This window comes from Dryobates pubescens, chromosome 27, assembly GCF_014839835.1.
Source record: "Dryobates pubescens isolate bDryPub1 chromosome 27, bDryPub1.pri, whole genome shotgun sequence".
Taxonomy (NCBI): Eukaryota; Metazoa; Chordata; class Aves; order Piciformes; family Picidae; genus Dryobates; species Dryobates pubescens.
The window spans coordinates 15,194,082-15,220,996 of record NC_071638.1 but is presented as its reverse complement, the minus strand read 5'-3'; the positions used below and the strand labels follow the sequence as shown (position 1 = coordinate 15,220,996).

General features: G+C 43.8%; 1 protein-coding gene across 3 annotated transcripts in view; it reads right to left on the bottom strand.

Annotated features, from left to right (window-relative positions):
• Positions 1–8,610, bottom strand: part of SRPK2 (SRSF protein kinase 2) — a 145,440-nt gene extending 136,830 nt beyond the window's left edge. For all 3 annotated transcript variants that reach the window (XM_054173937.1, XM_054173939.1, XM_054173940.1), the window contains exons 1-2: positions 8,529–8,610; positions 8,347–8,431 (exon numbers count right to left, since the gene is read on the bottom strand). In XM_054173937.1, coding sequence (XP_054029912.1) covers positions 8,347–8,431; positions 8,529–8,544 — 101 coding nt within the window. In that variant the 5' untranslated portion in view covers positions 8,545–8,610. The remainder of the gene's footprint in view (positions 1–8,346; positions 8,432–8,528) is intronic.
• Between the last annotated feature and the right edge of the window lie 18,305 nt (positions 8,611–26,915).

Below are 26,915 nucleotides of genomic sequence, written 5' to 3'. Positions count from 1 at the left end.
CATGGCAGATTGAAATAATGTTGCTAGGTCTTGTAGGAAGAAAATTAGGGAGGCAAAAGCACATTTAGAGCTTAGACTGGCCTCTGCTGTGAAGGACAACAAAAAGTCCTTCTATAAATACATTAATAGCAAGAGGAAGGGTAGGGACAACCTCCACACCTTGGTGGACACGGAGGGGAATGTTGTAACAAAGGATGAGGAGAAGGCAGAGTTACTTAACAACTTCTTTGCCTCAATTTTTTCTAGCAGGACAGAATGTCTTCCAGACAGCTGGCCTGCAGAGCTGGCAGAAGGAGTTAGGGAGCAGCATAGTCTTCCTGTGTTCCAGAATGGGGTAGTTGGTGATCTGCTTAGCCACTTGGATCCCCACAAGTCCATGGGACCAGATGGGATCCATCCTAGGGTGCTGAGAGAGCTGGCAGATGTGCTGGCCAAGCCTCTCTCCATCATTTTTCAGCAGACCTGGCTCACTGGAGAGATCCCAGATGACTGGAAGCTGGCCAACGTGGTGCCCATCCACAAGAAGGGCCGGTTGGATGAGCCAGGGAATTATAGACCTGTCAGCCTGACCTCAGTGCCAGGCAAGATTATGGAACAGGTCATCTTGAGTGCAGCCACACAGCACTTAAAGGATGGCCAAGGGATCAGGCCCAGCCAGCAAGGATTTAGGAAGGGCAGGTCCTGCCTGACCAACCTGATCTCCTTCTATGAGCAGGTGACTGCCTGGTGGATGTGGGGCAGGCTGTGGATGTAGTCTACCTGGACCTCAGCAAGGCCTTTGACACCGTCCCCCACAGCAAACTCCTGGCCAAGCTGTCAGCCCCTGGCTTGGACAGGAGCACACTGCATTGGGTTAGGAACTGGCTGGAGGGCCGAGCCCAGAGAGTGGTGGTGAATGGTGCCACATCCAGCTGGCGGCCTGGCACCAGTGGTGTGCCCCAGGGATCAGTGCTGGGCCCCATGCTCTTTAACATCTTTATTGATGATCTGGATGAGGGCATCGAGTCCATCATCAGTAAATTTGCAGATGACACCAAGCTGGGGGCAGGAGTTGATCTGCTGGAGGGTAGAGAGGCTCTGCAGAGGGACCTGGACAGGCTGGGCAGATGGGCAGAGTCCAAGGGCATGAGATTGAACACATCCAAGTGCCAGGTTCTGCACATTGGCCACAGCAACCCCATGCAGAGCTACAAGCTGGGGTCAGAGTGGCTGGAGAGCAGCCAGGTGGAGAAGGACCTGGGGGTGCTGGTTGATGGTAGGCTGAACATGAGCCCAGGCAGCCAGGAGGGCCAATGGCATCCTGGCCTGCATCAGGAACAGTGTGGCCAGCAGGAGCAGGGAGGTCATTCTGCCCCTGTACACTGCACTGGTTAGGCCGCACCTTGAGTCCTGTGTCCAGTTCTGGGCCCCTCAGTTTAGGAAGGAGGTTGACTTGCTGGAGCATGTCCAGAAAAGGGCAACAAGGTTGGTGAGGGGCTTGGAGCACAAGCCCTATGAGGAGAGATTGAGGGAGCTGGGGTTGCTTAGTCTGGAGAGGAGGAGACTGAGGGGTGACCTTATTGCTCTCTACAACTACCTGAAGGGGGGTTGTAGTGAGGCAGAGGTTGGACTCTTCTCCCAGGCAACCAGTACCAGAACAAGAGGACACAGTCTCAGGCTGCGTCAGGGGAGGTTTAGGCTGGAGGTTAGGAGGAAGTTTTACACAGAGAGAGTGATTGCCCACTGGAATGGGCTGCCTGAGGAGGTGGTGGGGTCGCCGTCACTGGGGGTGTTCAGGGCGAGGCTTGACAGGATGCTTGGTGCCATGGTTTAGTTGATTGGGTGGTGTTGGATGATAGGTTGGACACAATGATCTCAAAGGTCTCTTCCAACCTGGTTAATTCTATTCTAATAAGTTTCAAATTCCTCTTATTTCACAGGCGAGTGAATTAAGCTACTGACATTAGCATGAGAATTAAAAATTTCAAACAAAACCAGTTGTTCATAGCAAATGAGGAAATAACCAAGTTCTTACATGCACACCTTTAAATCCCAGGTTCATTTTGGCATCAGACTCAGACCTGCAGATGGCATCAAAGTCTGCAGGAACCATAGCATTTCAGGCACGCCCACTATTTCAGTATTCTGCACTTACTGGCATGCCTCTCCACCCCTTCATTATTACCTTACTGTTCTTGGGTTACTGAAAGCTCTTCTCAAGCACACACACTTCTACCAACTGCAAACTCTGATACAGTAGTTAACTCCAGTTACACAACTTGCTGAGAGCCACATATTCAATCACTCAAGCCCTGTTTTATTTCTAGGCTCACACATACAATCCAGATTACACATACTATCAGATGTTGCAAGTGACCCACTCAGGCAGCCTCAAAAAAATCTAAGAGCTGCCATGATAATTTAGGTCAAACATACCTAGGCTAGGATTATACCAGTAGGTACCAAAAATATTCTCTCTGTACTAGGACAAACTTACATGACAGGGCTTCATCAAACATTGGCTTGGAAAGTCAAATTGCACCACCAGCAGTATAACTGAAAACAAATGCTGATTCTAGGACCCAGTCTTATACTTCTTTAACTCATCTACAATCTGGCCTCTACAACATATTGAAAAGCCACTTCTGTTATCTGTCCTGAAAAATCAGAAGTTGTTTGGGGTGTGTATATTGGCTTTTGTGTGTGTTTTGTTGTTTTGTTTAATTAAAATCAGTCTTTGTATATCATTGTTTTGTAAAGAAAAAGGCAAGTTACTAATTCCTCCCTTTCTATACCTTTCAGGTGCAAAGTGCTCCTTAACCAGCTTTACATACCTGAAAAATGATAGTCATAAATAAAGCTGTTTATTACCCTCCATCATCTTTACCATCTCCTCCTTTGAGCAATTTCTAGTTCTACATCTTTTCTGAGACAGTAAGGTGTGAACCATGTAACACAAATATAAACCACAATTCATACTGAAGCACCATTTAATTTTAGTGTTCAAATATTAAAATAGCTATTTTTTTTAAAATCTGGATTTAAAGTTACCTTGCCATGTACCTTACTTAAATACAGTCTTAACTGCACTTCACTTGGATTCCTTTCATTATTTTCTATTTGGATTTAAATAACTTATGCCTTTTTTTTTAAATGGGATTCAGTGTTCAACTGTTCTGTTTCCATAGGATATATGATCTCAAACAGCCCAGCTGCCACTCACCAAAGGTAGTAAGTCACCACTGGGCACTCAGGCTCTGGAAGCAGAAAGGAATAAAACCAACTGCCTTAACATACTTCTGCAGTCCTGCATAGTGCGGCAGAGCAGGCCCAGCCCACATAACTGCTCACCACTCAGCAGGACAAACGCTAACCGAAGCCCAGCCTTCTGAATGTCCTGGAAAGGAATTCAGAGTTGTTTTTTCCTTAAGCACTCCAGGAGAGTGAGGAGTCACCCTGCTCTACTGACTGTACCTTCTCTCTTGAAGATAAAGCTCAATCGTGCATTTGCTCTCCTTACAGCAACCTTTCAGACAATCAGTCACAGAACAGCACTTTCATCACACCCACCTCCAGGCTTCACACAACTACCTAGCCACCTCTTCTACAATGATATTATTCAGAGAGACACATCTCAGTCTATGAAGAAGGAGTAACATCCCACACAGGCAAGCGACAGCAGGAGGGTAGTGAATGGGAGACAAGCACAACTCCAGTAGAGTTACTGGAGTGAGAGGGGAGACTAGATGAAACAGATCAATGTGAATTAAAAGCCAGATGTCAAGAAAGAATTTTCTTCAGAAGCATGAATATAAGAATAGTATCATTTGAATACAGTTTTCAAATCAGTAAAAAATTGATTTTAGTATCAGAATTTAAGATACAGGTTTTGTACCTAGACAGCTCTATCACTACAACAGACACTAGGATTTTTCCTTAGAGGCAGGAAAATATAATTGACCTCTAACTATGGAATTCTCTCTTCTGTTTTGGAAAACCACAAACCAAGCATTGACAATAGCTCAAGGTAACCAAAGCCAATGACTCTTTTATATTGACTATTAATTGACTAACTTCAGTTGAGGAAAAAACTGTACGGCACCAATACTGTCAAGAAGCATTATTTCACCAGGGTGTATTCTGTGGTTTGACTTTAACCGAAAAGTTCAAGATAAGATTCCTTTAGCATTATTAACACTCAAGCAGATTCCCCAGCAGAACATTACTTCATCATTCAGGCCCTTGGTATAAAAGTAAGTCTGTGCCAGATGCTTTCCTGGACAAAACAAGAATATGTGGTATTTAGACATAGGCATATCTTTGAATCATAGTATTTCCAAACATGTAGGCTAAATAGTATAAAGCGAAGAAGGTGACTACCTTTACAGAGGTTCACTTTGAAACTTATTAAGATCATCTTTTCTAATCAAAAATGTCTTCAGTTAATCAAAAAAGTGAGCAAGGGTTATTGCTTCAAATACATGAACACTCAGACCATCCAGACAAACATGAAAACTGGGAATTGTAAAGATGGAAAGAAAAACAATTCTTTTGTTCCTTTAAATATTAACAAAACATTTCATTGGGCTTTTTCTTGACATTTTTCTGTCTGTGGAGAAGAAGGCTCTGAGGAGACCTTATTGTTGCCTTCCACTATCAAAAGGGGGCCTCTAAGAAAACTGGTGAGGGACTTCTCAGTTGGGTAGTTATAGGACTAGAGGAACAGATTCAAGCTAGAGGAAGGTAGATTTAGATTCAACATTAGGAAGAAGTTCTTCACCACAAAGGTGGTGAGACACTGGAACAGGTTGCCCAAAGACTTAGTGGAAGTCCCATCCCTGTAAGTTTTTAAGGCCAGGCTGGATGGGGATCTAGTCAACCAGATCTAGTGGAAAGCGTCCCTGCCCATGGCAGAGGGTTTGGAACTAGATGATCGTTGGGGTCTCTCCCAACCCTGACAATTCTATGGTGCTATGTGGTGGGTTACACCCATCCTGAGGGGAGGGTGGTGGTGGTTGCGAGAGCCCTGCTCTCTGCCAGGAAACCTGATCCAGGTGGACTTGGGTCCTTCCTTCCTCCCCAGAGGGGGTTCCCCCCCAGAAACTGAGTCAGTCTCACAATGTGCAGTCAGATTTATAGCAAATGTGTTAAAGATAACAAACCTCTGATAAGATATTCACTTGGGTTTTGTCATATGCATTTAGAAATAAGTTCAATCAAAACAAAAATGTCCAAGATAAATTTGTCCCAGTTGAATCCAGTGCTAATAAGCCTACCATTCTGCTGAATGCACAGAGGCAGACATACCTGAGGCCATCTCTTACATAACTGGTTTCTGTTAGCAGCAAGGACAGGAAATGGCCTTGTCTATCTGTAAGCAAGTCCATCTCTGAACACAGACTTCAGTATCTGTCAAAGACTTTACTTCACAAACCTCACGCAAATGAAATCTCCATTTTAAGAATAAATAATTTGTAGAGGGCCCAAATTAACCATTTTGATTAATTTTGTCCAATTCAAAAGATGTCTAAGAAGTTTGTACAGAATACACCAAAATCAAATGCTGTTATCAAACAGATTTTATTATTACATGCAATTTTCAATATAGTCTTGATTCAAGACAAAGTGCTTTCTCCTCAGAATGTGCACCACCACAAATTCTACTCTCTTTTTCCTCTCTGTTACATAAAATTGACTTACAAGGTCATCACTGAGCAGTTACAGGACCAACCTCACAGCCTTCTATGACAACTGAGGTCATAATAGACAATAAGCTATTCAGAGTTTTAAAAGCACTGTAATATTTCCTTCTTTTTGTGTCATCATCATAATATTCTTCAAAAGCCTGCAAATAAGCTACAGTGCAATACAATTCTCCTAGCCAATTCTACAAGAGGAATCCTGCAGTTCCTTTGAAGCACATTGTTACCAGCAACAATGGAAGTTGTTCCATAAAGCTATAACCCAGCAGAGAACGGTCTTCCTATGAACCACAATATAAAGAAATACAGTCAGCTGTAGATGTGAAACCAAGTCACAATTTTTATATAGTGAACAAGTTTACCAGAGGGAACTTATAGTATAGAATTTCTACCCCTCAAATCAATGTTTTCATTTGCTGCTGCTGCTGTGCATTTGTTATGCATCACAGATACTGTGCAGTCCTAACACACTAACAGATGCGGTAGCAGCTGAATTTAAAACAAGGCTAGGAAAAGAACAAAACAGACATTTCTGCCAAAATAACCTCGGATGCTGGCTTTACTTTGAAGATTAAACTGTTTAGCCAAATGCAAGAACAGTTAAAAATTTTAAGGGAGTTTCCCTTCCATAAAGAAGCACAAAACAGAGAAGGAGGCACCTACAGCACAAAAGTAGTTTGAAAAGAACACTTATACAGCAGATAAGAAATTATGGTTCCGCTGTCTACCACAGCAAAACCAGCGTTTCCTGCAGCAATTGAACAGACCAGACCATTGCATCTGGAAATGCTGACTCAGTATGGAAAGTGGCCAGCTACTGACTGTGCACCCTGACTTAATAGTGGCCCATTTCTTCAGCAAACACAAAAAGAACATCACTTCTGCACTTATTAAGTGTCTCTGAAAGCAAACTTTTGACAAACTCATTCAACAAGATTTCTCAAGACAGCTCCACAGAGAAGTGTATTAAGCACTGTATCATCCAAGTAGAATAAAAGTTCTTAACCTCGTTGTGATAAAGACTTAACTGAAAGCTACAAAAACAGTTCTGAACCTAGAGTTAAAATATAATTTAACCTATTTTTCTTTTCAAAGTGGTAAACCAAATCCATATAATGAAACAAACTGACTTCTGAAAAGATTTTTGGAAACACGGGAACCAGTCCAATAAGGTTGTATATCTTGCACATAAAATTTGCTTCCTATGCAGAAACTCCAAATTCACACACTGAAAGTATAACACTGCTTGCATACAATGCTGGAGGAAACAACAGTATCAGAACGGGATGTGAAAAGTTATCCATCAAAGCCTGACAACCACTATTTCAGCATTACATTCTACATTATTTTTACCCATCTCAAAAGGGAAAGAACCCCATTCATTGGAACTTAAAAAACACTCCACCAAAACTCCAAGGTTATTATTTCTTTCTACAGTAATCAGAAAGACCTTGCCTCTTGAGTCATTTGTCATAGTAACATTTTTACCCTATCATCTGTATCAATATCCATCATATCCTGCTTCCCAGTTCTAAAGACTGTCTGACTCAAAGGAGAAAAAGGATGAGGAACATCAGGATTTATGTTTCGCTGTCAGAACAATGCAGGTGGACTGCATCCCCAAGCAACAAAAACAAAGGCAAGAGATTAACGGCGACTTAATGAGTCACCAATAAAGACTCACCGAACAAAAGATAGTAGAAGTTAGTGAGAGAAGCAAGTAATTGTATGAGGTGAAAAAAAAATACAGAGGAGTACAAAGCTACACCGTCACAGGAAAGAGCAGTTGAAGGGGCCACACTATAGAGAGACTATTCCTACATGGTTCAGTGAAAAGAGGTATCATGAGAATGAGAAAAGATGGACAGTGACAGAAACATGAAGTGTTACCAGAAGATTGGGGCAGGGGGGACAGACCATGACTTCTGTCCCTCTCTGCAAGGCCAACAAAGATTTAAACAACATAATACTGCCACCAGCGTTGCTGGCAATAGGGTCTGGGAATAGGAAATAATCTCACAGTAGGGAGCAGGAGGCCGAGAATGGTGTATCAGGTTGTTACCAGGATGAGAAAAGGACTGCCTACAGATGGGAGAACGTCTCCAGAACAGAAAGCCTCTGAACAGAAAGCACACGGAGAGGAGGAAGACCACGAAGATTAACTGGAGGGTGATTCAAAAGGGATGCGAGTGTTGTGAAGACCAAATCTGTGCAGATCCCCGGCAAACGGGGATTTCACAGAGACGCCATCCACAGCGATGAGAACCGGATTCTACACGGGAGGAAGGCCGGTCCGTGTGGTACGAGCAGGCCCTGCCCTAAGGCGCTTGAGCCCAGGGCCGGGGACAGCCCCTGTGGGGTCACGAGGCGTCAACCCCCCGTAGGAGGGTTCGGGTCCGGCTCCGGTGCGGTGCGAGCGGCCAGGATGTGCTCTGCTGGAAGAGGTGCCGTCTATCCCGCCGTCGGCTGCGGGAGCGGCTCAGCTTTCTCATGAAAGCAAGCAGCAGGGCCGGGACTGCGTGGGGGCAGAGGGACCGAGCCGCGGGACTGCTCTTGACAGGCGTTACAAGGAGGTGCAAGGAAAGATAGCGTGAAGGAAGAACGGCCAACGAATCTGTACCGGGCGAGTGGCTCCGTCTTGGTAGATCGAGATCCCCGTACTCACTTTTTGTGGGATGGCGGGTGCTTGTCCCTCCTGCTAGCTGCCGCGGACTGCTTGGGCCGCCGCCTGCGAGCCTGCAGGGCCAGCACTGCCGGGGAGAAGAGAAGAGCCGGGAGCCGGCGTAAGCGGCGGCCGCGCAGCCCCCCCGCTCCCGCCCCGCCGCTCAGCACCACACGGTACGGTACCTTTGCGGGAGTTCATCGCCTGGCGCCGCCCGCTCCACGGCGGGCACGCCGCTCACCGGCTCGCCTCGCCCTGCTCTCCTCTACCCTGTCCTATCTTACACTGGTGCCGCCGCCGCCGCCACCATACGCCGAGCACCGAGCGACAGCAACAGTACTCAACCGCACCGCCGCCCACTGCGCAGGCGCGGCCCTGCCGGTGGGGCCGTGGCCGGAAGGCGGGGACGTGGCGGCAGCAGGTGGCGGCGCGGTCTGTGCGGGAGCGCACCTGAGGCTGGATGCCGGAACCAATTAACCTCATGACACAAATCCGGGGAAACTGGATTTCCTTAATTCTGATTCTCACTAAGTTATTTGACTGTCATGATGGGTAACTCTTGGCAATATTGTGGTTTTTTTCCTGCCGACAGCCTCTTGTTGCCCATGATACCGGGCACTGTTTAGATTCGGCCTAATAACGACCTGTTGAAAACTGTCACTTGGGCTGTGCACAGCATTGCTCTCTTTTTGACAACATTAGGACTGAAATTTTGTGTCGCCTATAACTTACGCCTGGTGCCAAAGATGATCTGGGTCATCAAAAACTCCAGTACGAGTGTGAGACTTGTCTGGCTTATCTTCATGTGGGACAGGAAGTCTGGAGAAGAGAAGAGAAGACTCCGAAAGGACCTTATGATTGCCTTCCAATACCTGAAAGGACCCTACAGAAAGGCTGCAGAGGGACTTTATACAAGAGTGTCTGCCGATAGGACAAGGGGAGATGGACTTAAATGTAAGGAGAATAGGTTTAGGGTGGATCTTAGGAAGCAATTCTTAACTGCAAGGGTGGGAAGACTCTGGAATGGATTGTCCAGAGAGGTTGTGGATGCCCCTTCCCTGGAGGTGTTCAAGGTGTTTGAGGTCTCTTCCAACCTACGCCATTCTTCTTTCAGTTACTGTGCCTTTGAACTTTTCATAAAGTCATAGAACCACAGAATGGCTTAGGTTGGAAGAGGCCTTAGAGATACCTAATCCAACCTCCGTGCCATGGGCAAGGACGCCTCTGAACTGGACCAGGTTACTCAAGGTCACATCGAACCTGGCAGTCATTAAATTTTGAGGCAGAACTGCCTCCCCAAATGGCAAGACAAAGAATCCATAAGGATGAAAATCTAAAAGCAGCTGCTGTCAAGGTATTATGTGAGTGAAGGGAACTAACAGGAATCACTATTTTTAAGTATCACTAAGATTTCAACTATGGAAAATTGAACCCCCTGAGCTAGTTTAGCTTAGGAGTTAAACAGGAACAGAAAGAGAAAGCTAGACAACTCAAAAAGGAAGTACCACAACTTTTTTGGGTTTTTTTGTCAGACTAGAGAGCCTGATGAACAGAAAACAATAGGACCATGAAGTTTGTAAACCACAGCTCCCATGAGGCACCACAGCTGCATTTCTAAATGAAAATATTTTCTGTGTTCCATCCTCCATCATAAAAGAACACATCAGGGGAAAAAAACCACACACATTTCCAGTGTAAACTACTACTTGAATACACACAGTGTTGGTATGTTATACATTTCCCTTGTTGTGGTTAGTTGTTCAGGGACAGATCAGTGTGATAGGTCAGGCAACAGAACACTGTACTGAAATTTGGAAGGCTTCCTGCTGCAGAAGTTTAAGTGCATGAAAATAAATAATGGTTGACTGTTAAAAAGCATATTACATATTTACCCTTTTTTTCCAGGCTAACTGACTTCAGTGATTCAGTTGTGCTCTTGCATGAATGCTTGTGCCTGTACAGAGAATGGTAGAAACAAGGAGATGGATGGTAATGGAGAAAATGGTGGGACTCTTGTTTTTTTTCTTTGTCAGGGGCACTGCTTGTTTAAAGTTAACCTTGAAGCTATGGTGTTAGAGAAACTCCTGTGCACTTCTCTTTATTTCAGTAGGAAGTCTGTATGTGCAATGGATTGGACAGTCACAGTTATGTGAGCTTTGCTTACATCAGCAGGATTATGAATTTGTCACATCTGGAGTCAGAAAGGAATTTTCCTCATGAGCATAATGTCAGCAACATAATCAGGGCTAGTGCACAGAGAAGGAATTCTGTCAGGACCGGGTGGGTGTATGATACACAGTCAGTTTCTTTCTATTCTAATGAGCACATATTTTGCAACTGAATTCTTCCTTGTTCTTGTTGTTTCCTCCCCACTCTGCCCCCACTCAGAGGATGTTCATGCAGAAGTGCAAAAGAATTACCGAGACTCGCTATGTGTGTATGAAGGATTGCGATGTGCAATTAACTAATTGCCAAGTAAATTCAGATTAGTAGAGGTGAGATGTTCTTTCAGAAAATTTAAAAAAAAAAACAACAACAACTTAGTTCTCAGACTCTTGTGAGCGTAATTCCTACCTGAGAATACAAACACTAAGTGAAAATGCAAAAATTGACAGAAACAGTTGCAAACGTGTGGATAGCCAAAATGGATCTACCCTGGATTAAGTTTATTTGCATTCACTCATTTCAGTGAAATTATCCATTCTTATTTCAACATTATGTGTATTATGTGTAACTTCACTTTTCCAAAAAGAAGTAAACAGTCAAGAGCCAGACTAAATAGTAAAAGAAGGCATTTGTACATCAGTATACATCATAAAGGACTGTGACTGGGTCAGAATAGATCTGTTTCTGGCTGTCTCTCTTTGAACATAATACAGGAACAGGTGTCTGGTTTATTACAAGGATTATGACAGAGCTCATTCACTCTGGGGAAGAGCAGTATGAGATTTAGGTGATATGATTTGCCCAGAAAGGCAGGAAAATGGCATGGGAGGAGAAGGAGAGAATATCAAAATATGGAATTACAGTTTTACCTGTTTACAGTATAGTTTGGACCACTCACCTGTCACCCCACAGATGTTTGGTCTGTTTCCTTTTCACCTAGCTTTGAAGTGTAAGAAAACATTAACTTTCAGATATGAATGGAATACAGTTGTACAGAATAAAAAGTTACATGGCATCAATCTTGTAAATAAGATATTATCTTTCTGAGAATAATTAAAAAATATTCCTTCTGCTTCTATTAGAAGCTTTTGCACTGATTTCTGTACCAGTTTCTTTCAGCGCTGCTTTTCCCACTGCTTGGTAGCATGCTCTCTGAACTGCACTTTCTTGGAAATCAGGATGTGAGCCAACTCTGAGCTCCTGCTCAGAGTAGAACAAATGAGAAATAACACATATGGCAGAGGAAGAAAAAAGGAGGAAAAAAACCACCAATGGGTAGCAGGAAAAGGAAAAAGAACAATGTACTGAAAGGAAACTCCCAGTTAAAGGAGAGTTCTCATTATTATGCAAGTCCAGCCTTCTCACCCTCTTGCCTCTGATGGTTGTCTCTTCCTTCAGTTCCCACCCCCATTCCACATTTCATTAAGTATAATACACTTGTGTAGGCATGCAAACAATAACTCTACCCTTCTCTTGTTTGCTTATAGAATTTTCTGGATAGCAACATGTACTTTTTTTCCCTTCTAGTATGAAGACAAAACAAAAAGAACAACTCTTGGTTTTGAGCAACATAACAAATTTACAGAGAGGAAGTATTAAGCAACAGTGATACGATGGATTTGCCTTTAAAGGGCAGACTACTGGCCCATCACTGCTTGAATATAACTAGTTAACATTAATAGAAGCAATGCATGTTAAACAATAAAAATAGTGTAACAAGAAAAAATAGCAGGAAGCATGATCTGGGATTTCCAGAAAAAAACATGAGGTGAGAAATTCCTGAATTTAGATTCACAGCTCATTCATGGTGCTCTTCCTAAAGCAAATTACATAACTCCCCGACTCGATCTCTTAATCTGTAAAATGGTACAGGGTATGTCATCTGTACAGAGTTAATATTAGTGGGCAATCCTTGTTTATTAAGTTAATTGAGATTACTAATGAAAGCTGAAAGCTGTAAAGGACATAGTAGACTAGTTAAAGACCAATTTGACATGAAATTAAAGACTTACCTATGCCCAGAAATAGCTACATCAACCCAGATGTGTAATGTATATAGTCTAAAATAGGGCATGAACTGGCATGGCTTTGATCTGAAATAGAATTAAAACATACTATGACCGTATTTTGTGATAATATTTCTTTAGTATTGGAGAACCCAGATTTACAGAATGACTCATTCTAGTTCCCCCATTACTTCCATCAGGCTTCCAAACACCCCTTCAACTAAACTTCCTCCAACTTCCTGGGTCCTTTTCTTAAATTACATTAGATCGCTGTCTGCCTGGTCCCCAGATCTTTACTCAGCTTGCTCTTCTCATCTCAACCCTTGTTTCAATCTATTGACTTTTATTTCTCTGTCTAAAATAGATGGTTTCTTCCTTGATTAAATTCAGCAAGGGAAGAGAGGATCACTGAAAGATTAGTGACTGATCTGAGTTTCCTAAGCAAACACAACACGAGTAATTACAGGGAAAGTTCTTCAGCAATGATGTGGCAGTGGTATTAAACTCTCACATGTCTCTATCCAACACATGTAAAATGCTGGTTTACAAAGTCTCATAATTTGAGAAGATTTTCATAGGGGTTGCAAAGGCACATCTTTGATACTGAGGACTCTTTGTTTGAAAAGTGGAAAGGGATGGAGCAGATTATCCTGGCGGCAATAAGTGCGCACCTGAAGGATGGCCAAGGGCTCAGGTCCAGCTAACATGGGTTTAGGAAGGGCAGGTCCTGCCCCTCCAACCTGATCTCCTTCTATGATCAGGTGACTGCCTGGTGGATGTGGGGAGGCTGTGGATGTGGTCTACCTGGACTTCAGCAAGGCCTTTGACACCGTCCCCCACAGTAAACTGCTGGCTAAGCTGTCAGCTCGTGGCTTGGACAGCAGCACTGTGTGCTGGGTTAGGAACTGGCTGGAGGGCCGAGCCCAGAGAGTGGTGGTGAATGGTGCCACATCCGGCTGGCGGCCAGGCACCAGTGGCGTCCCCCAGGGATGAGTGCTGGGCCCCATCCTCTTTAACATCTTCATTGATGATCTAGATGAGGGGGTTGAGTCAGTCATCAGCAAGTTTGCAGATGACACCAAGTTGGGAGCAGATGTTGGTAAGTTAGAGGACAGAAGGGCTCTGCAGAGGGACCTTGACCGACTGGACAGATGGGCAGAGTCCAATGGGATGGCATTCAACAAGTCCAAGTGCCAGGTGCTGCACTTTGGCCACAACAACCCCATGCAGAGCTACAGGCTGGGGTCAGAGTGGCTGGAGAGCTCCCAAACAGAGAGGGACCTGGGGGTGATGATTGACAGCTGCCTAAACATGAGCCAGCAGTGTGCCCAGGTGGCCAAGAAGGCCAATGGCATCCTGGCCTGCATTAGGAGCAGTGTGGCCAGCAGGAGCAGGGAAATCGTTGTGCCCCTGGACTCTGCATTGGTTAGGCCACACCTTGAGTCCTGTGTCCAGTTCTGGGCCCCTCAGTTTAAGAAGGACATCGAGACACTTGAAGGTGTCCAGAGAAGGGCAACAAGGCTGGGGAGAGGCCTTGAGCACAGCCCTGTGAGGAGAGGCTGAGGGAGCTGGGGTTGTTTAGCCTGGAGAAGAGGAGGCTCAGGGGTGACCTCATTGCTCTCTACAAGTACCTGAAAGGTGGTTGTAGCCAGGAAGGGGTTGGTCTCTTCTCTCTAGCAACCAGCACCAGAACAAGAGGACACAGTCTCAAGCTGTGCCAGGGGAAGTTTAGGCTGGAGGTGAGGAGAAAGTTCTTCACTGAGCGAGTCGTTCATCATTGGAATGTGCTGCCCAGGGAGGTGGTGGAGTCACCATCCCTGGAGGTGTTCAAGAGGGGATTGGACATGGCACTTGGTGCCATGGTCTAGTCATGAGGTCTGTGGTGACAGGTTGGACTCGATGATCCTCGAGGTCTCTTCCAACCTTAGTTATACTGTGATACTGTGATACTGTGAAATCTCATCTTTCTACTTCATTGTAGGGATTGCCAACTAGTGCAATAAGAATTTGTTAGAAATAAGATGTAGGGCTTACCCAGTTTCCTTTTCTCTTGGCTTGGACTACGTGAACAATATTCACAATGAAAACAACAAGGGGTGAACTATAAGCTCAAATATTAATGTAAGGGCAAGCAATTGAGTCATTTTTCTCTTGAAGAATAAAGCTTCCTTCTTCTCCACAACCTCCCCTATACTTTTACTTGATACAAAACATTTTCACAGCTTTCAGAAAAATCAGACACCAGCTGACTTGTAGGATGATGCTGAGTTATGTCACTAGTGCCCCAGATGTCCTTTCTTCACACATCCTTCAGTGTGACATGTATTATGTGACAAAAAAAACCCCAACAAACAAACAAAAAAATTGCAGGGTGGAGAGGGAGGCTCCTGAAAGCTGGTTAGCTGGTTACTACTCGAACAAAGGCTAGAAGAACAGTGGGCACCCAAACAGAGACCACACACAAGCATGCAGATGTTCAGGTAGGTGGCTGCAGTGAGTGCTGGAACCTGGCACTTGATATGGAGGATGGAAGGAACACCACCTGTGTTAGGTGTGATCAGGGATCTGATGAGCCTGGTGGCCGAACTAAAAGAAGAGGTGGAAAGGCTAAGAACTGTAAGAGACTGCGAAAGGAAAATTGACTATTTCCATAATCTAACCTCTACAAAACCAGAACGGGGGGTAACTCTTAGTGGAATAGGGAGTTTGATACCCTCCCATCAGCAAGCCTCTCAGCCTTCCTGCAGTAATCCACATGAGCAGGGCCAATGGGAACAGGTCTCTGCCCGACAGAAGAAGTGCAAACAGAGCGAGCATGCTACTTTGAGCAGCGCGCTGCCTACAGGGCACTTAGGTATAAGGCTCAGCAGGAGGAACAGGTCATCGGTAAGGATGAGGACTCAAGAAGGTCAGAAGCTGCACCAGTGACAGGTTGCCTCAGGCCAGCCATCACAACTAACAGGGAAAAGAAACCTCGTAGGGTCATCGTTATAGGAGACTCCCTACTGAAGGGAGCAGAGGGCCCAACATGCAGACCAGACCCATTTCATAGAGAGGTCTGCTGCCTCCATGGTGCCTGAGTGAGGGACATTGTAGGTAAAATTCCCAACCTCGTGAGTCCTTCAGACTACTCCCCACTGCTGGTCTTTCAGGTGGGTAGTGACGATGCAACAATGAGAAGCTCACAATCAATTAAAAGACTTCAGAACCTTAGGGCAACTGCTAAAGGGATCAGGAGCTCAAGTTGTGTTCTCTGCTATCCCTCTAACATCAGCGATGGACGAGGGAACATTGAGGAAGAGCCAACAGGTCAGTTCATGGCTCTGGGGCTGGTACCATCGACAGGGCTTTGAGTTCTACAATCATGGCTTGGTTTACAAGGCACCAGAGCCGAAAACAACTTATGGGACACACTTGTCCCAGAGGGGAAAAGGATCCTGGGGCAGGAATTGGCAGGGCTCATTGATAGGGCTTTAAACTAGACTTGAAGTGGGAAGGCTGGCCTGTGACAGAGGGGCAGCTCCCCAGAGGCAGAGGGATGGAGAGCTGGTAAGGGCTCTCAACTTGCTGCCCTGAGGCAAGTCACAAATGATGCACCAGGACATTCTGTGGAAACCAAGGGGAATTGGCACAAGAGGACAACAGGGCCAGCCCAGCTGAAGTGCCTCTATGCAAATGCACACAGCGTGGGCAACAAACAGGATGAATTAAGGGCCACTGTGCTGCTGGGATGCCATGACAGAGTGGCTCTTACTGAAACTTGGTGGGATGATTCCCATGACTGGAGTGTAGGGATAGACAGGTGTAAGCTCTTTAGGAAGAATAGGCAGGGAAGGAGAGGAGGAGGTGTTGCCCTCTATGTCAATAACCAGCTGGAATCAGTGGAGCTTCACCTGGGGAGGGATGATGAGCTGGCTGAGAGTGTATGGGTTAAAATTAAAGGCAAGACGGGAAGGAGACATTACTGTAGGGGTCTCCTACAGGCCACCTGACCAGCAGAACCAAGCAGATGAGGCCCCCCACGGGCAAACAGAAGCGGCTTCCAGGTCCAGGCCATGGCCCTCATGGGGGATTTCAACCACCCTGACATCTGCTGGAGGGACAACACAGCAAGGCACCAGCAATCCAGGATGTTCCTGGACTGCATAGAAGATAAATTCCTCCTCCAAATGGTAGAGGAACCAAAAGAAAAGCTGTTATGCTGCACCTTGTTCTCACCAACAGGGAAGGGCTGGTAACCAGTGCGAGGCTCAGAGAGAGCCTTGGCTGCAGTGACCATGAAGCAGTTGCATTTAATCTCCTCAGGGCAATCAGGAGGAAGTATTCTAAGCTTACGACCCTAGACTTTAGGCGTGCAGACTCTGATCGCTGCAGGGATCTGATAGCCAAAGAGTCGTGGGACAAAGCCCTGGAGGGAAGAGGGACCCAGGACAGCTGGTCAGGATTCAAGGACCACCTCCTCTGTGTCCAGGAGCTATGTATACCAACAAAGAGAAAAGCAGGAAAGAATGCTAGGAGGCCTGCCTGGATGAGCAAGGAGCTGCTGGACACACTGTCACTTAAAAAAACTCTACAGGCAGTGGAGGGAAGGACAGCTGGAACAGGGGGGATATAAGGAAGCTGCCTGAGCAGCAAGAGACCTGGTTAGGAAAGCCAAAGCAGAGTTTGAATTGAATCTAGCCAGGGAGGTTAAAGGGAACACCAAGAACTTCTACAGGTATATGAATGGGAAGAAGCAGCCTAGGGAAGGTGTGGGCCCCCTCAGAAAGGAAACTGGTGACATGGCCACAAGTGATGAGGAAAAGGCTGAGGTACTCAATGACTTCCTTACCTCAGTCTTCACTGCAAGGGCCTCGAGCCACACTCCTGGGGGTGCTGGTGGAGGAGAAGCTCAACAGGAGCTCTCAATGTGCACTTGCAGCCCGGAAAGCCAATCAGATCCTGGGCTGCAGCAAGAGAAGTGTGGCCAGCAGGGCAAGGGAGGGGATTCTCCCCCTCTGCTCAGCTCTGGGGAGACCCCACCTGGAGTACTGCCTCCAGTTCTGGAGCCCCTATTACAAGAGGGATATGGAGATGCTGGAGGGTGTCCAGAGCAGGGCCACGAGGATGAGCAGAGGGCTGGAGCACCTCTCCTGTGAGGACAGACTGAAGGAGTTGGGGCTGTTCAGTCTGGAGAAGAGAAGGCTCCCAGGTGACCTAATTGTGGCCTTCCAGTATCTGAAGGGGGCTACAAGAAGACTGGGGAGGGACTGCTCAGGATCTCAGGTAGTGATAGGACGAGGGGGAATGGAATGAAGCTGGAGGTGGGTAGATTCAGGCTGGATTTGAGGAGGAAGTTCTTCCCCATGAGAGTGGTGAAGGCCTGGGATGGGTTGTCCAGGGAGGTGGTTGGGGCCCCGTCCCTGGAGGTGTTTAAGCCCAGGCTGGATGAGGTTCTGGCCAGCCTGATCTAGTGTGGGGTGTCCCTGCCCATGGCAGGGAGGTTGGAACTAGATGATCCTTGTGGTCCCTTCCAACCCTGACTGATACTATGACACTATGACATTGCTACAGCACCCTCACCAACACCTTCCTGGGAAATTAACAGCCATTACCCTATTGCTTCTCAGCAAGGACAAGTGTTCCTTCACAAATACTCTGGTTACAATGGGTTTTGAAATAAACTTCTCTTAATGGAACAGCCAGTAAAGAAGCACTGGCCAAACTGGTTTGTTTAGACACATTTCAAGAACTTAATCTCAGCAGCAGAGTAAGTTTGTCCTGTTTTGTAGGAAGCAACTGTATGGTAAACAATGGCTCAGTTACACAGGCAACATGCATTAGCAGCTACACTTATCAGTACACTATTGGTTACCTTTAAGGCATAGAACAGTGCCACTTATGCTTAATTAGTCTCAACTACATAGATACAAGGAACTACTGTACTAAAGGGGCATTTCTATGAAATAGCTCAGGATTCTTTCAGTCTGATCAAAATTACATTCTTTAAAAAGTATGGATTTCCTTACTCAGCATCCATCCCACAACAACTGAAATTTGTACAAATAATAACTGGATCCTACAAAGTAAAAAGTCACAGGCATCACTAGCTTGGTGTGTGAATTAGCCATTCAGTTTAATTCTGCCTAGGTATGTCTATACCATATCTAAACCACATAAACCAGCAGTTAATTTTTTTTTTTAACAGAAAACATTACAGCTAATTGCTAAAATAAAAGTAGAACTGTCTTGGCTGGTTAGTTAACTAGTATTCTTTTCAGCATTCATAAAGAACCCTCATAAATGAACTCTGTTATTTTCAAAGAACTGAATAAAGGCTGATTATCTACCTCTAGGCATGTGAAATTTCCTGTGCTTCTGCTACAAGATGTGTAACATTAAATAACAGTGAAAATATTATGAACAGTGTGTTATGTTCATTCAAAACACAAAGAATTAATCCACTGCAATTTGCCCTTGTGCATTGTTATGAATATCCTGGTGATTCTGTGATTTGTGTTGAAGGCAGAGAATTCGGAGTGCACTGGGACTGGGGGTCAGGAGCTTGCAGGAGCCTGTTTTGAGGACAAAGGGCGAGCTGCATATTTTACAGACTTAACCAGAGACAGTGTGTTTGGCTAACTGGAGACACCAAGGCTGAGGAGAAGAACTGAGAATTTGTTTTCTTTAGGTAAGAAGCCTGGACAACTGAGCATGCGTGCAAGGGGATGCTTTGACCCTTACCACACAGAGTGCACGGGAGCAGGGATCTGCCCACCTATTCTAAGACTCATTATCATATGCCTGCCTTCTATTTAGTTTCTGTAGATGATGTAACTATATAAGATGAAGAAAACTATTGTAAAGCTGCTGTGGAGGTGGAGTTTTGTCCCCTCTCAAGCCCAGTGCGCTGCTTTGCTTGCCTTTTATTGCTTTTATTGCCTTTTATTACCTTTTTGAGATCTTTTAGTGCCAATAAAACTGTTACCAAAAACTTTTACCTGGAGTCATCTGTTTCTTATAAATTAATCCAGTAATCCAGTGGGCTTGATTTTGGGGGTTTGATTTAATCATATTTTACACCCACTTTGCCATTCATTGTAATAACACAAATTACCATGGTAGGAAGTATTCACATGCATTTCTCTTCAGAGCTGCAAAACAGAGTGCTAAACATTAAGAATGTAAATGTTGTTACCAAGACTATGTATTTGTTATACTTTTTACTCATGCCAGGCCTTTAAAACCACTACACTGTAAAAGTGCATTCACACAGTATGTCCATATATTTACAGTAACTTCTAAGTAAGAGGAATTGTACCCACCTTCCAGAGCAGTCAGCTGGGCTTTGCTGATTCAAAGAGGGACAAAAATGAAGGATTGTGGCTATTTCGGTTCCTAGTGAGGAAGAAATCCAGTGTAGGGCAATGATTTCTTCTTTGTCCAGATACTTCATTTTATTTGACCACTAGTTGCAATAGGAATAGAAATCCATTTCCTAAAATCTTCTTCTGTATCCTAACTTATGCATTATTCTTGCAGAACACAATAGCAAAAAAACCAGCAGAAAAAGCAGGATGGCATAGCAAAATGATAATTGCACATACATCTGATTAGATAAAGGTAGGATACATCCAGATCTGTTTACTGATACGCTGGGCTCTGCACTCAACGGAACAAGGCACTGTACCATTTCTGAATACACTGTACCACTTCTATGGGGATAGATGCAAGAAATGTTGTTGTGATCTCAATACACTGCCAAATCCAGTGCATACACTCACAACATGCCTCTTATCACTGAAAATCTGGGAGAACATAGTGCGCCTTTTCAGTCTCTTCCTTTGAATTGTAGTTGAAATCCGTGTTGCAAATGTGATGTTGTTCACAGAATCACAGAAGCATTCAGGTTGGAAAAGACCCTCAGGATCACAAAATCCAAATGATAACCTCACTCTACAAGGTTCACCCCTAAACCATATCCCCAAGCACCACATCCAAATGACCTTTAAACACATCCAGAGTTCGTGACTCAACCACCTCCCTGTGCTTTGAGAATATATTAATCACTTGGAGGTCCCAGATTGGAAGAAGAAACAATTTTTCCCAGCATCTGGTAGAAGGCTATTATGATCTGGTGACCGCTTAGCAAACTGTTGCATGGAGAAAGCCAGTAAACTGTAGAACAGACAACAGGGAGCTAGCTCTCTCCAGAAATTTCACTGATCAATGTGATTTTCTCACATTTCAGTTATTTGTAAGACTCACTGAGCAGGAACAGGGAAAATACACAGATGAACATTAAAAGGATACTGAATTAGGATGTCAGGGCTAGCTAAAAATGCATCTGATTCTTATATTTTTGGCTGGAAACTAAAAGTAACAAGAGACCAAACACTGCAAGCATGAAATTATGTCTTCACTTAATACAAGTGGGACACTCCCTGGAACGGTGCTTTCATGCTTTCATGTAGCCTGAACTTCACTACAAATGAGCTAACAGCAATAAGGAATTCAACAAAACAGAAACTTCAGCTATCAAACTCAAAGCCTGAGGAGTGCAGTCGGACCTGCCAACTGTACACAACAAACACTTCTGCAAAATGTACAATACCTTACAAATCAAGTAAACTGAAAAGTTAGATTGAACTGCAACTCAGTTGTAGTTTATGAAAACAGTGAAACACAAAATAGTGAAAGAGCACCACTGCCAGATACCAACTGTCTGCTTTTCTTTTATCTTTTCCCTTCCTGCTTCTTTTATACACCATGCAACACGCTACAGGCACACAAAAGGAAAGGGCTGCTGGGTTCCCTGAATAGTTCCATGCTTGACTGCTAACTCCCATGCACAGAGATTAGAGAGAGACCTGAAGAGATCTTAATGTCTTACCAAGAAGCTGAAGCAGCATCAGATAAAGATATTCATCGTTCCATGCAGAGAGGTCTGAACATGCACAGCTACTGCCCCTACGAGTTTGCCCCTTCCCTTTAGCTTCCACCTGTAAGAAATTCTTCTGATACACTTGGGTCAGTGTACACTTAGACCTGAACTTGAAAAGATGATGTAATTTCCTTAGTCACTTTCTCCCTGTCATCTCCATGCTAGAAGGCTGCTTTTCCTGTTTCTTCCTCTTTCTGCAGTATTTCAGAATTCTCCACTGAATTTTGGATATAATGTTATGTGCTGCACATTTCCAATTGGTCTTCTGTGGGTCTTCAATGGTATTTCAGACAGAAACACTTCACCTCTCTTTCTCTCCTCCCTTCTTTTCCTATTCCACTCCAACACAGTTTCCACAGAAACAGAGCAGCACAAATAGTACAAGTTTTGGGAGGCTTTCTGCAGAAGTAAATGTTTATTTTAACAAAAGAGTCTGCATATAGTGTTGACTAATTAACATCATGTTTTGGTGAAAAGCTTTATTGGAGTTTAGATTCAGCAGTTATCTGGATACTAAAACTTACTTAGAATTCTCTCAACATCTTAAACCTTCTCCAGTAACTCCATGGATCGCTGGACTATCTGGCAGCAGCAACGTGAAACTAATACTCTATTTTTTTTTTCACTTGGTTTAGGACTTCTTCAGATTTCTTTTCCCTCTGCTATTCATCAGCAACACTGGCAAGTGTCTGACACAAAACCAGGATCAAGCAAACCGCTGTATCAGCCCACTACACATCTTCCACTATTCCCCATAGTCAAGCTTAGACTCAAAGCATAATTCTCCCTAAATTGCACTTATTTCACAATTACAAGGTCATTTTGCACATTGGAAAATACAGTGAAGACTGTTGCTCTTAGAACATATTCCAAGTTCCCAGCTGACCATCTAGCAGGTACCTCAATCAGTTCACCAGAAGTCAGTCATGCTCTGAGTTTGCTGCTGAGCCAGCCTCCTAGCCTTCTTTTACAGACCTTCCAACTGCTTGTAAATACCCTCCCTGACAGGAAGATGTTGTCATGCCCATCACTAAGCTCAGTGATTACAAATTGCCAAATACTTCTCACTCCACATCACAGGCAAACTTTGCTGGCATATATTCAGGATTCTGGTTTTCATCCTCAGCTGCATAGGAGAGCTTCTATGTGTTCTCCCAGTACTGGCCCAGTGAACACCCAGCTAAAAAAAGCTGTTGTGAAATGACACTGTAGTGAAATATGTTTCTATCACCTATTTGAAATTATGAGTGTTTACTGTACTCCTTTGAGACAGTAGCCTGTCAGTAGACAGTCAGTTGTGTGCATTTTGTCAAATAGCCAGAAAGACCCAGAGCTTACTTTTGCCAGTGATAAGCAGTTTGGAAAACTACTTAACCAAATGAAAGAGTATATCAACAGTATCTCCAGGCAGTGGGAATGAGAAGGGTGATAGAAAGGACTGCCTGTATTCTGGATTTTGTTGTCTACAAACTACATGAAGAACTAGGCAAGTAAAGAGGGAATACTACAATGTGGATAAAGCCTAGCAGTTAACCAAATGCAGGTATCAGGATTTTCTGTACAGATGATGGGGAATGAGATTTTAAAGTAATTCATTACTATAAGTTAAAAAAAGTAAGAGGTATTGCCATAATCCATTTTAGTTTCATGTCTGTCAATCTTTGACATAAATAGTGTGACTTCTAAAGTGTATTTATTGATGAGATTCAGTTGTACTGAGGACAACAGGCATTTTATCAGGAGCTTAATATTGGATAAAATTGCACATCAGTAACAGTGATCAAAGGCAGCCCAAAAAAATTAATTAAAACCCCAGTGTGACAGCAGGCACAAGCAAAGCAGGCAGGCATATTTATATGCCTTTGAGGTATGCTCTTCAGAGCACACTGCTACCCTGCAGGCCAGTGCCTGAGTAGCATGAGCTGCCAAGATAGCTTATTTTCTCCCTCCACCTTTACAACATTCTGCTTTTCTTCCTGCATGTGAGGTAGCAAGTTTGCTGCGAGAGATGATCCCACCTGGCACCACTCAGCATCCTCACTCTTCTGTGTCCCTCATGGGAACAGCAGGAGAAGCCAGGCTCTATGTCCTATCTTAGCTGTTTTCCTCTTCCCATTCACCTAGCACTACCCAAATACACAGAATAGTCATTCAGCTCTTGGAGGTGAAAGACCTTGCAAGATAACTGTGGTGCAGACGAAACTATATAATTATTCTCCCCAGCTGAGGTTCCTATTTTCTGTGTTACTTACTCTTTCCTGTCTGTGCAAAATTGAACACTGCCATTCAAAGACATTTGATCTGTGGGTGATAACATCCTGTGATGTCTACACTGCTGCAAAGCTTCATAACATCCCTGAATCAAACTTCTAACAGCAGAACAAAGGTACAAAAAGAAAATAAATTTCACAGTTACCTCCCAATCCTATGGTTAAGGTCTTACTTAACCTATAGTCACATAGGTTCTTTATTTAAAATAACCCTGTATGGCACAGTAGCTGACAGTTTGTTTCTTACAGAGGAGCAAACTTGGTCCAAACCCCCTGAGTCCCCTCTGCCTAAAATGTCAATTGTTTATTTAGGTAAGATGCTTTTTGACCTTTCTCCTAATGCAGACTAATTGACTCAAGAGATTTGGAGGGACAAATATGAAAACTAAGGAAATTTTAATTAGAAAAACCCCAAACAACAGAGTAGGAGAAGGGAAAAGGGGGAAGAATCAACTTTAGAAAGATGTTCTCCTAAAGGGCTATAAACTTTGATAATTTGTATTCTCTGAAAACCATTTTTTTGTCATTTTGGTAATGTGTGTGATTCTTTTTGGACTGTTTTCAACGTTCTTCAAAGAACTTCCTCACTTTTATCCCTGTTTTTGTTTTTTGTGATATTATACTTTTAGATTATGCACAGTAATGAATTACAGCCTCCTTGTTTCATGCAAGGCTTCAAAATAAGCATTAGAAATGCAAACAACCTACATATGAAAAATACATTAGGCTTTTAATAGTTCCTTCATTTTCATTATCTTTGGGACTATTAAGGACAGGTAAAAATCAGATCACTTAAGTACAGCTGATGCAAAGAGGTGTAAAATTACAACTTATCTGCTTGATTGTCTATGCTCTTGAGAGGCATAAAACTAAGAAGAGTGAGTGTGGTTATTGCTGCTTTATCTTATTTTTTTTTTTCTACAGAGGGCAACAACTCAATATTGTACCTTCGGGTTTTCAAAGAGTATCTTTGGAGGAGACTGATACAAAATACTTCTCACTTGTGTTCTCTTCCTGGCCAGATTTATGGTCCCAGCTGCCAACATGTCCTATCTTGATTTCCCCTTCTGGAGAGCACAAGAGTAGGAAGACATTATAAACTTGTTACAGGCTGTGACTATGGTTGATCATAATCTTTTTCCACAAAACAAACTTCTGTTAGGTTGCATTAAATAACATTTTTGTGGAAATGTACTTATACTCACAATTTAATTGAGATTAAAAAATAATAGATGATACCACTCACTATATTAGACCATTTATAATACTGTTTCTAATTGTTAAACCAGACAGAGGGAAAAATCAAGCTGAAGTTGCAACCAAATAATTATTTTCTTATATATTTCTGTAAATAAAAGGAGCACTTTGAGTAATGGAAAGTGGGGATGCCTGCGTGTCCTTTGCCAGCCTGAGCATGGAAACATGTTAGGGGTAGACCATAACAGAAAGTGACTGAGCAGGATGAAGCAGGTGATTCTCCTCTCCTCCGCTCTCCAAGATCCTACCTAGAGTACTGCATCCAGTTCTAGTGCCCCCAGCATAAGAAGGACATTGAACTGCTGGAGGGCCATAAAGATGATCATAGGGATGGAGCATCTCCCCTGTGGGGACAGACTACGACAGCTGGGGTTGTTCAGCCTGGAGAAGAGAAGACTCTGGGGAGGCCTTATAGCGGCCTTCCTGTACCTGAAGGGAGCCTACAAGGCGGCCAGGAAAGAACTTTTACAAGGGCTTGTAGTGATAGGATGAGAGGGAATGGATTGAAGCTTGAGGAGGCCAGATTTAGACTAGTTATTAGAAATAATTTTTTTTACAGTGAGGGTGGTGAGACACTGGAACAAATTGCCCAGGGAGGTCATGGACGCCCCCTCCCTGGAAGTGTTCAAGGCCAGATAGGATGAGGCCTTGAGCCAGGGGTTAGAACAAGATGATAGTTAAGGTCCCTTCCAACCTAAAACAATCTATGAGCATGCCATCTTTTAAGTACTGATGGTCTCTACTTGCCAGAATGACTCCATTTTATCACAGTAACAGAACTAGAGATTCTCTCCTTCCAAGGACTGAACTGTAGGAAAACAGTCGTAGATGGATTTTGTCTGTAGATACTCAGACATAGGCAAATGGTTCTTTGGTATGTCAGTGTGGTGGTGAGAGAAAGTTCAGTTCTCCCCCCCCCCCAAACCACAGCTAACTCAGTCGGAGAAGCAAAAATGGAAAAGAGCTATATTTTACAAGCAGGATGAAATGTGATGAATATATACACAATATACAATATTTACAGTATATACAAAAATACACAGCAAAGAATGGAACACAGAAAATCTGGCCTCCTCCAGCGAGGAGGGTCCCCCCAAAACCCCCTTCTGCCCCTTCCTCCCTTTTTTCCCCAAAAGGGTTAGAGAGAGAGAAGTAATTATTAAGGAGGAAATTCTGTTAGCTCAAAGTGTACGTTAAGGGAAGAGAAGAATTAGTTTCTTGTCTCGTTAACTCAAGGTCAACTCCAGCCAGCACAGAGGAAAGACAGCAGCTGCTCAGGCAGACTGAAACAGAGAGAGAACAGAACTGACTGAGACTCAAACTGAACTAAAACTAAAATTTAAAGTTGCATTCTACCAATCTACCAATGAAATTCATTTAGAATATCTTTGTTTTCCTTTTCACACCAAAACATTCAGCCAGAGTGTTCCAGTAACTGTCCCTTTCTTAAAGGCATAGCCTAAAACGGTCACAGTCAGAGATTGCTTACTGGTACTGAGAAAGGAGTCATAAAAATTGCTGAATATGTTAGAAAACTTGAGAAATGCATAGTAACGATGTTATTAGCTAGTTACCTTATGGTAGCACCTGCAGGTCCTTCAGAATGCTGTTTCTTCACTGTATGAGGCATTTCATACCATTCAAAATCCTATTCAATCCAAGCTAATGGTAATGGATGACAGATGAACATAGTCAATAGGGAGAACTAACTGTAGGGTAATTATCATACCAAGCAGAGGTTCTAACATACAAGCTACTTAATTATCAGCAAAGATTTGGTAGACAGGGAGGTACTTAATGAAGGAATATGAAGGAGGAACTTAAGGTACTTAATGTAGGTACTTAATGTAGGAATATGAAGGAGGAAAAATAAGTATTTCAGGGAACTTCTCCCATACAAGAAAAAAGAGAAAAAAAGTTTGAGTGATGCATGGTGGAAGTCTCACTGAA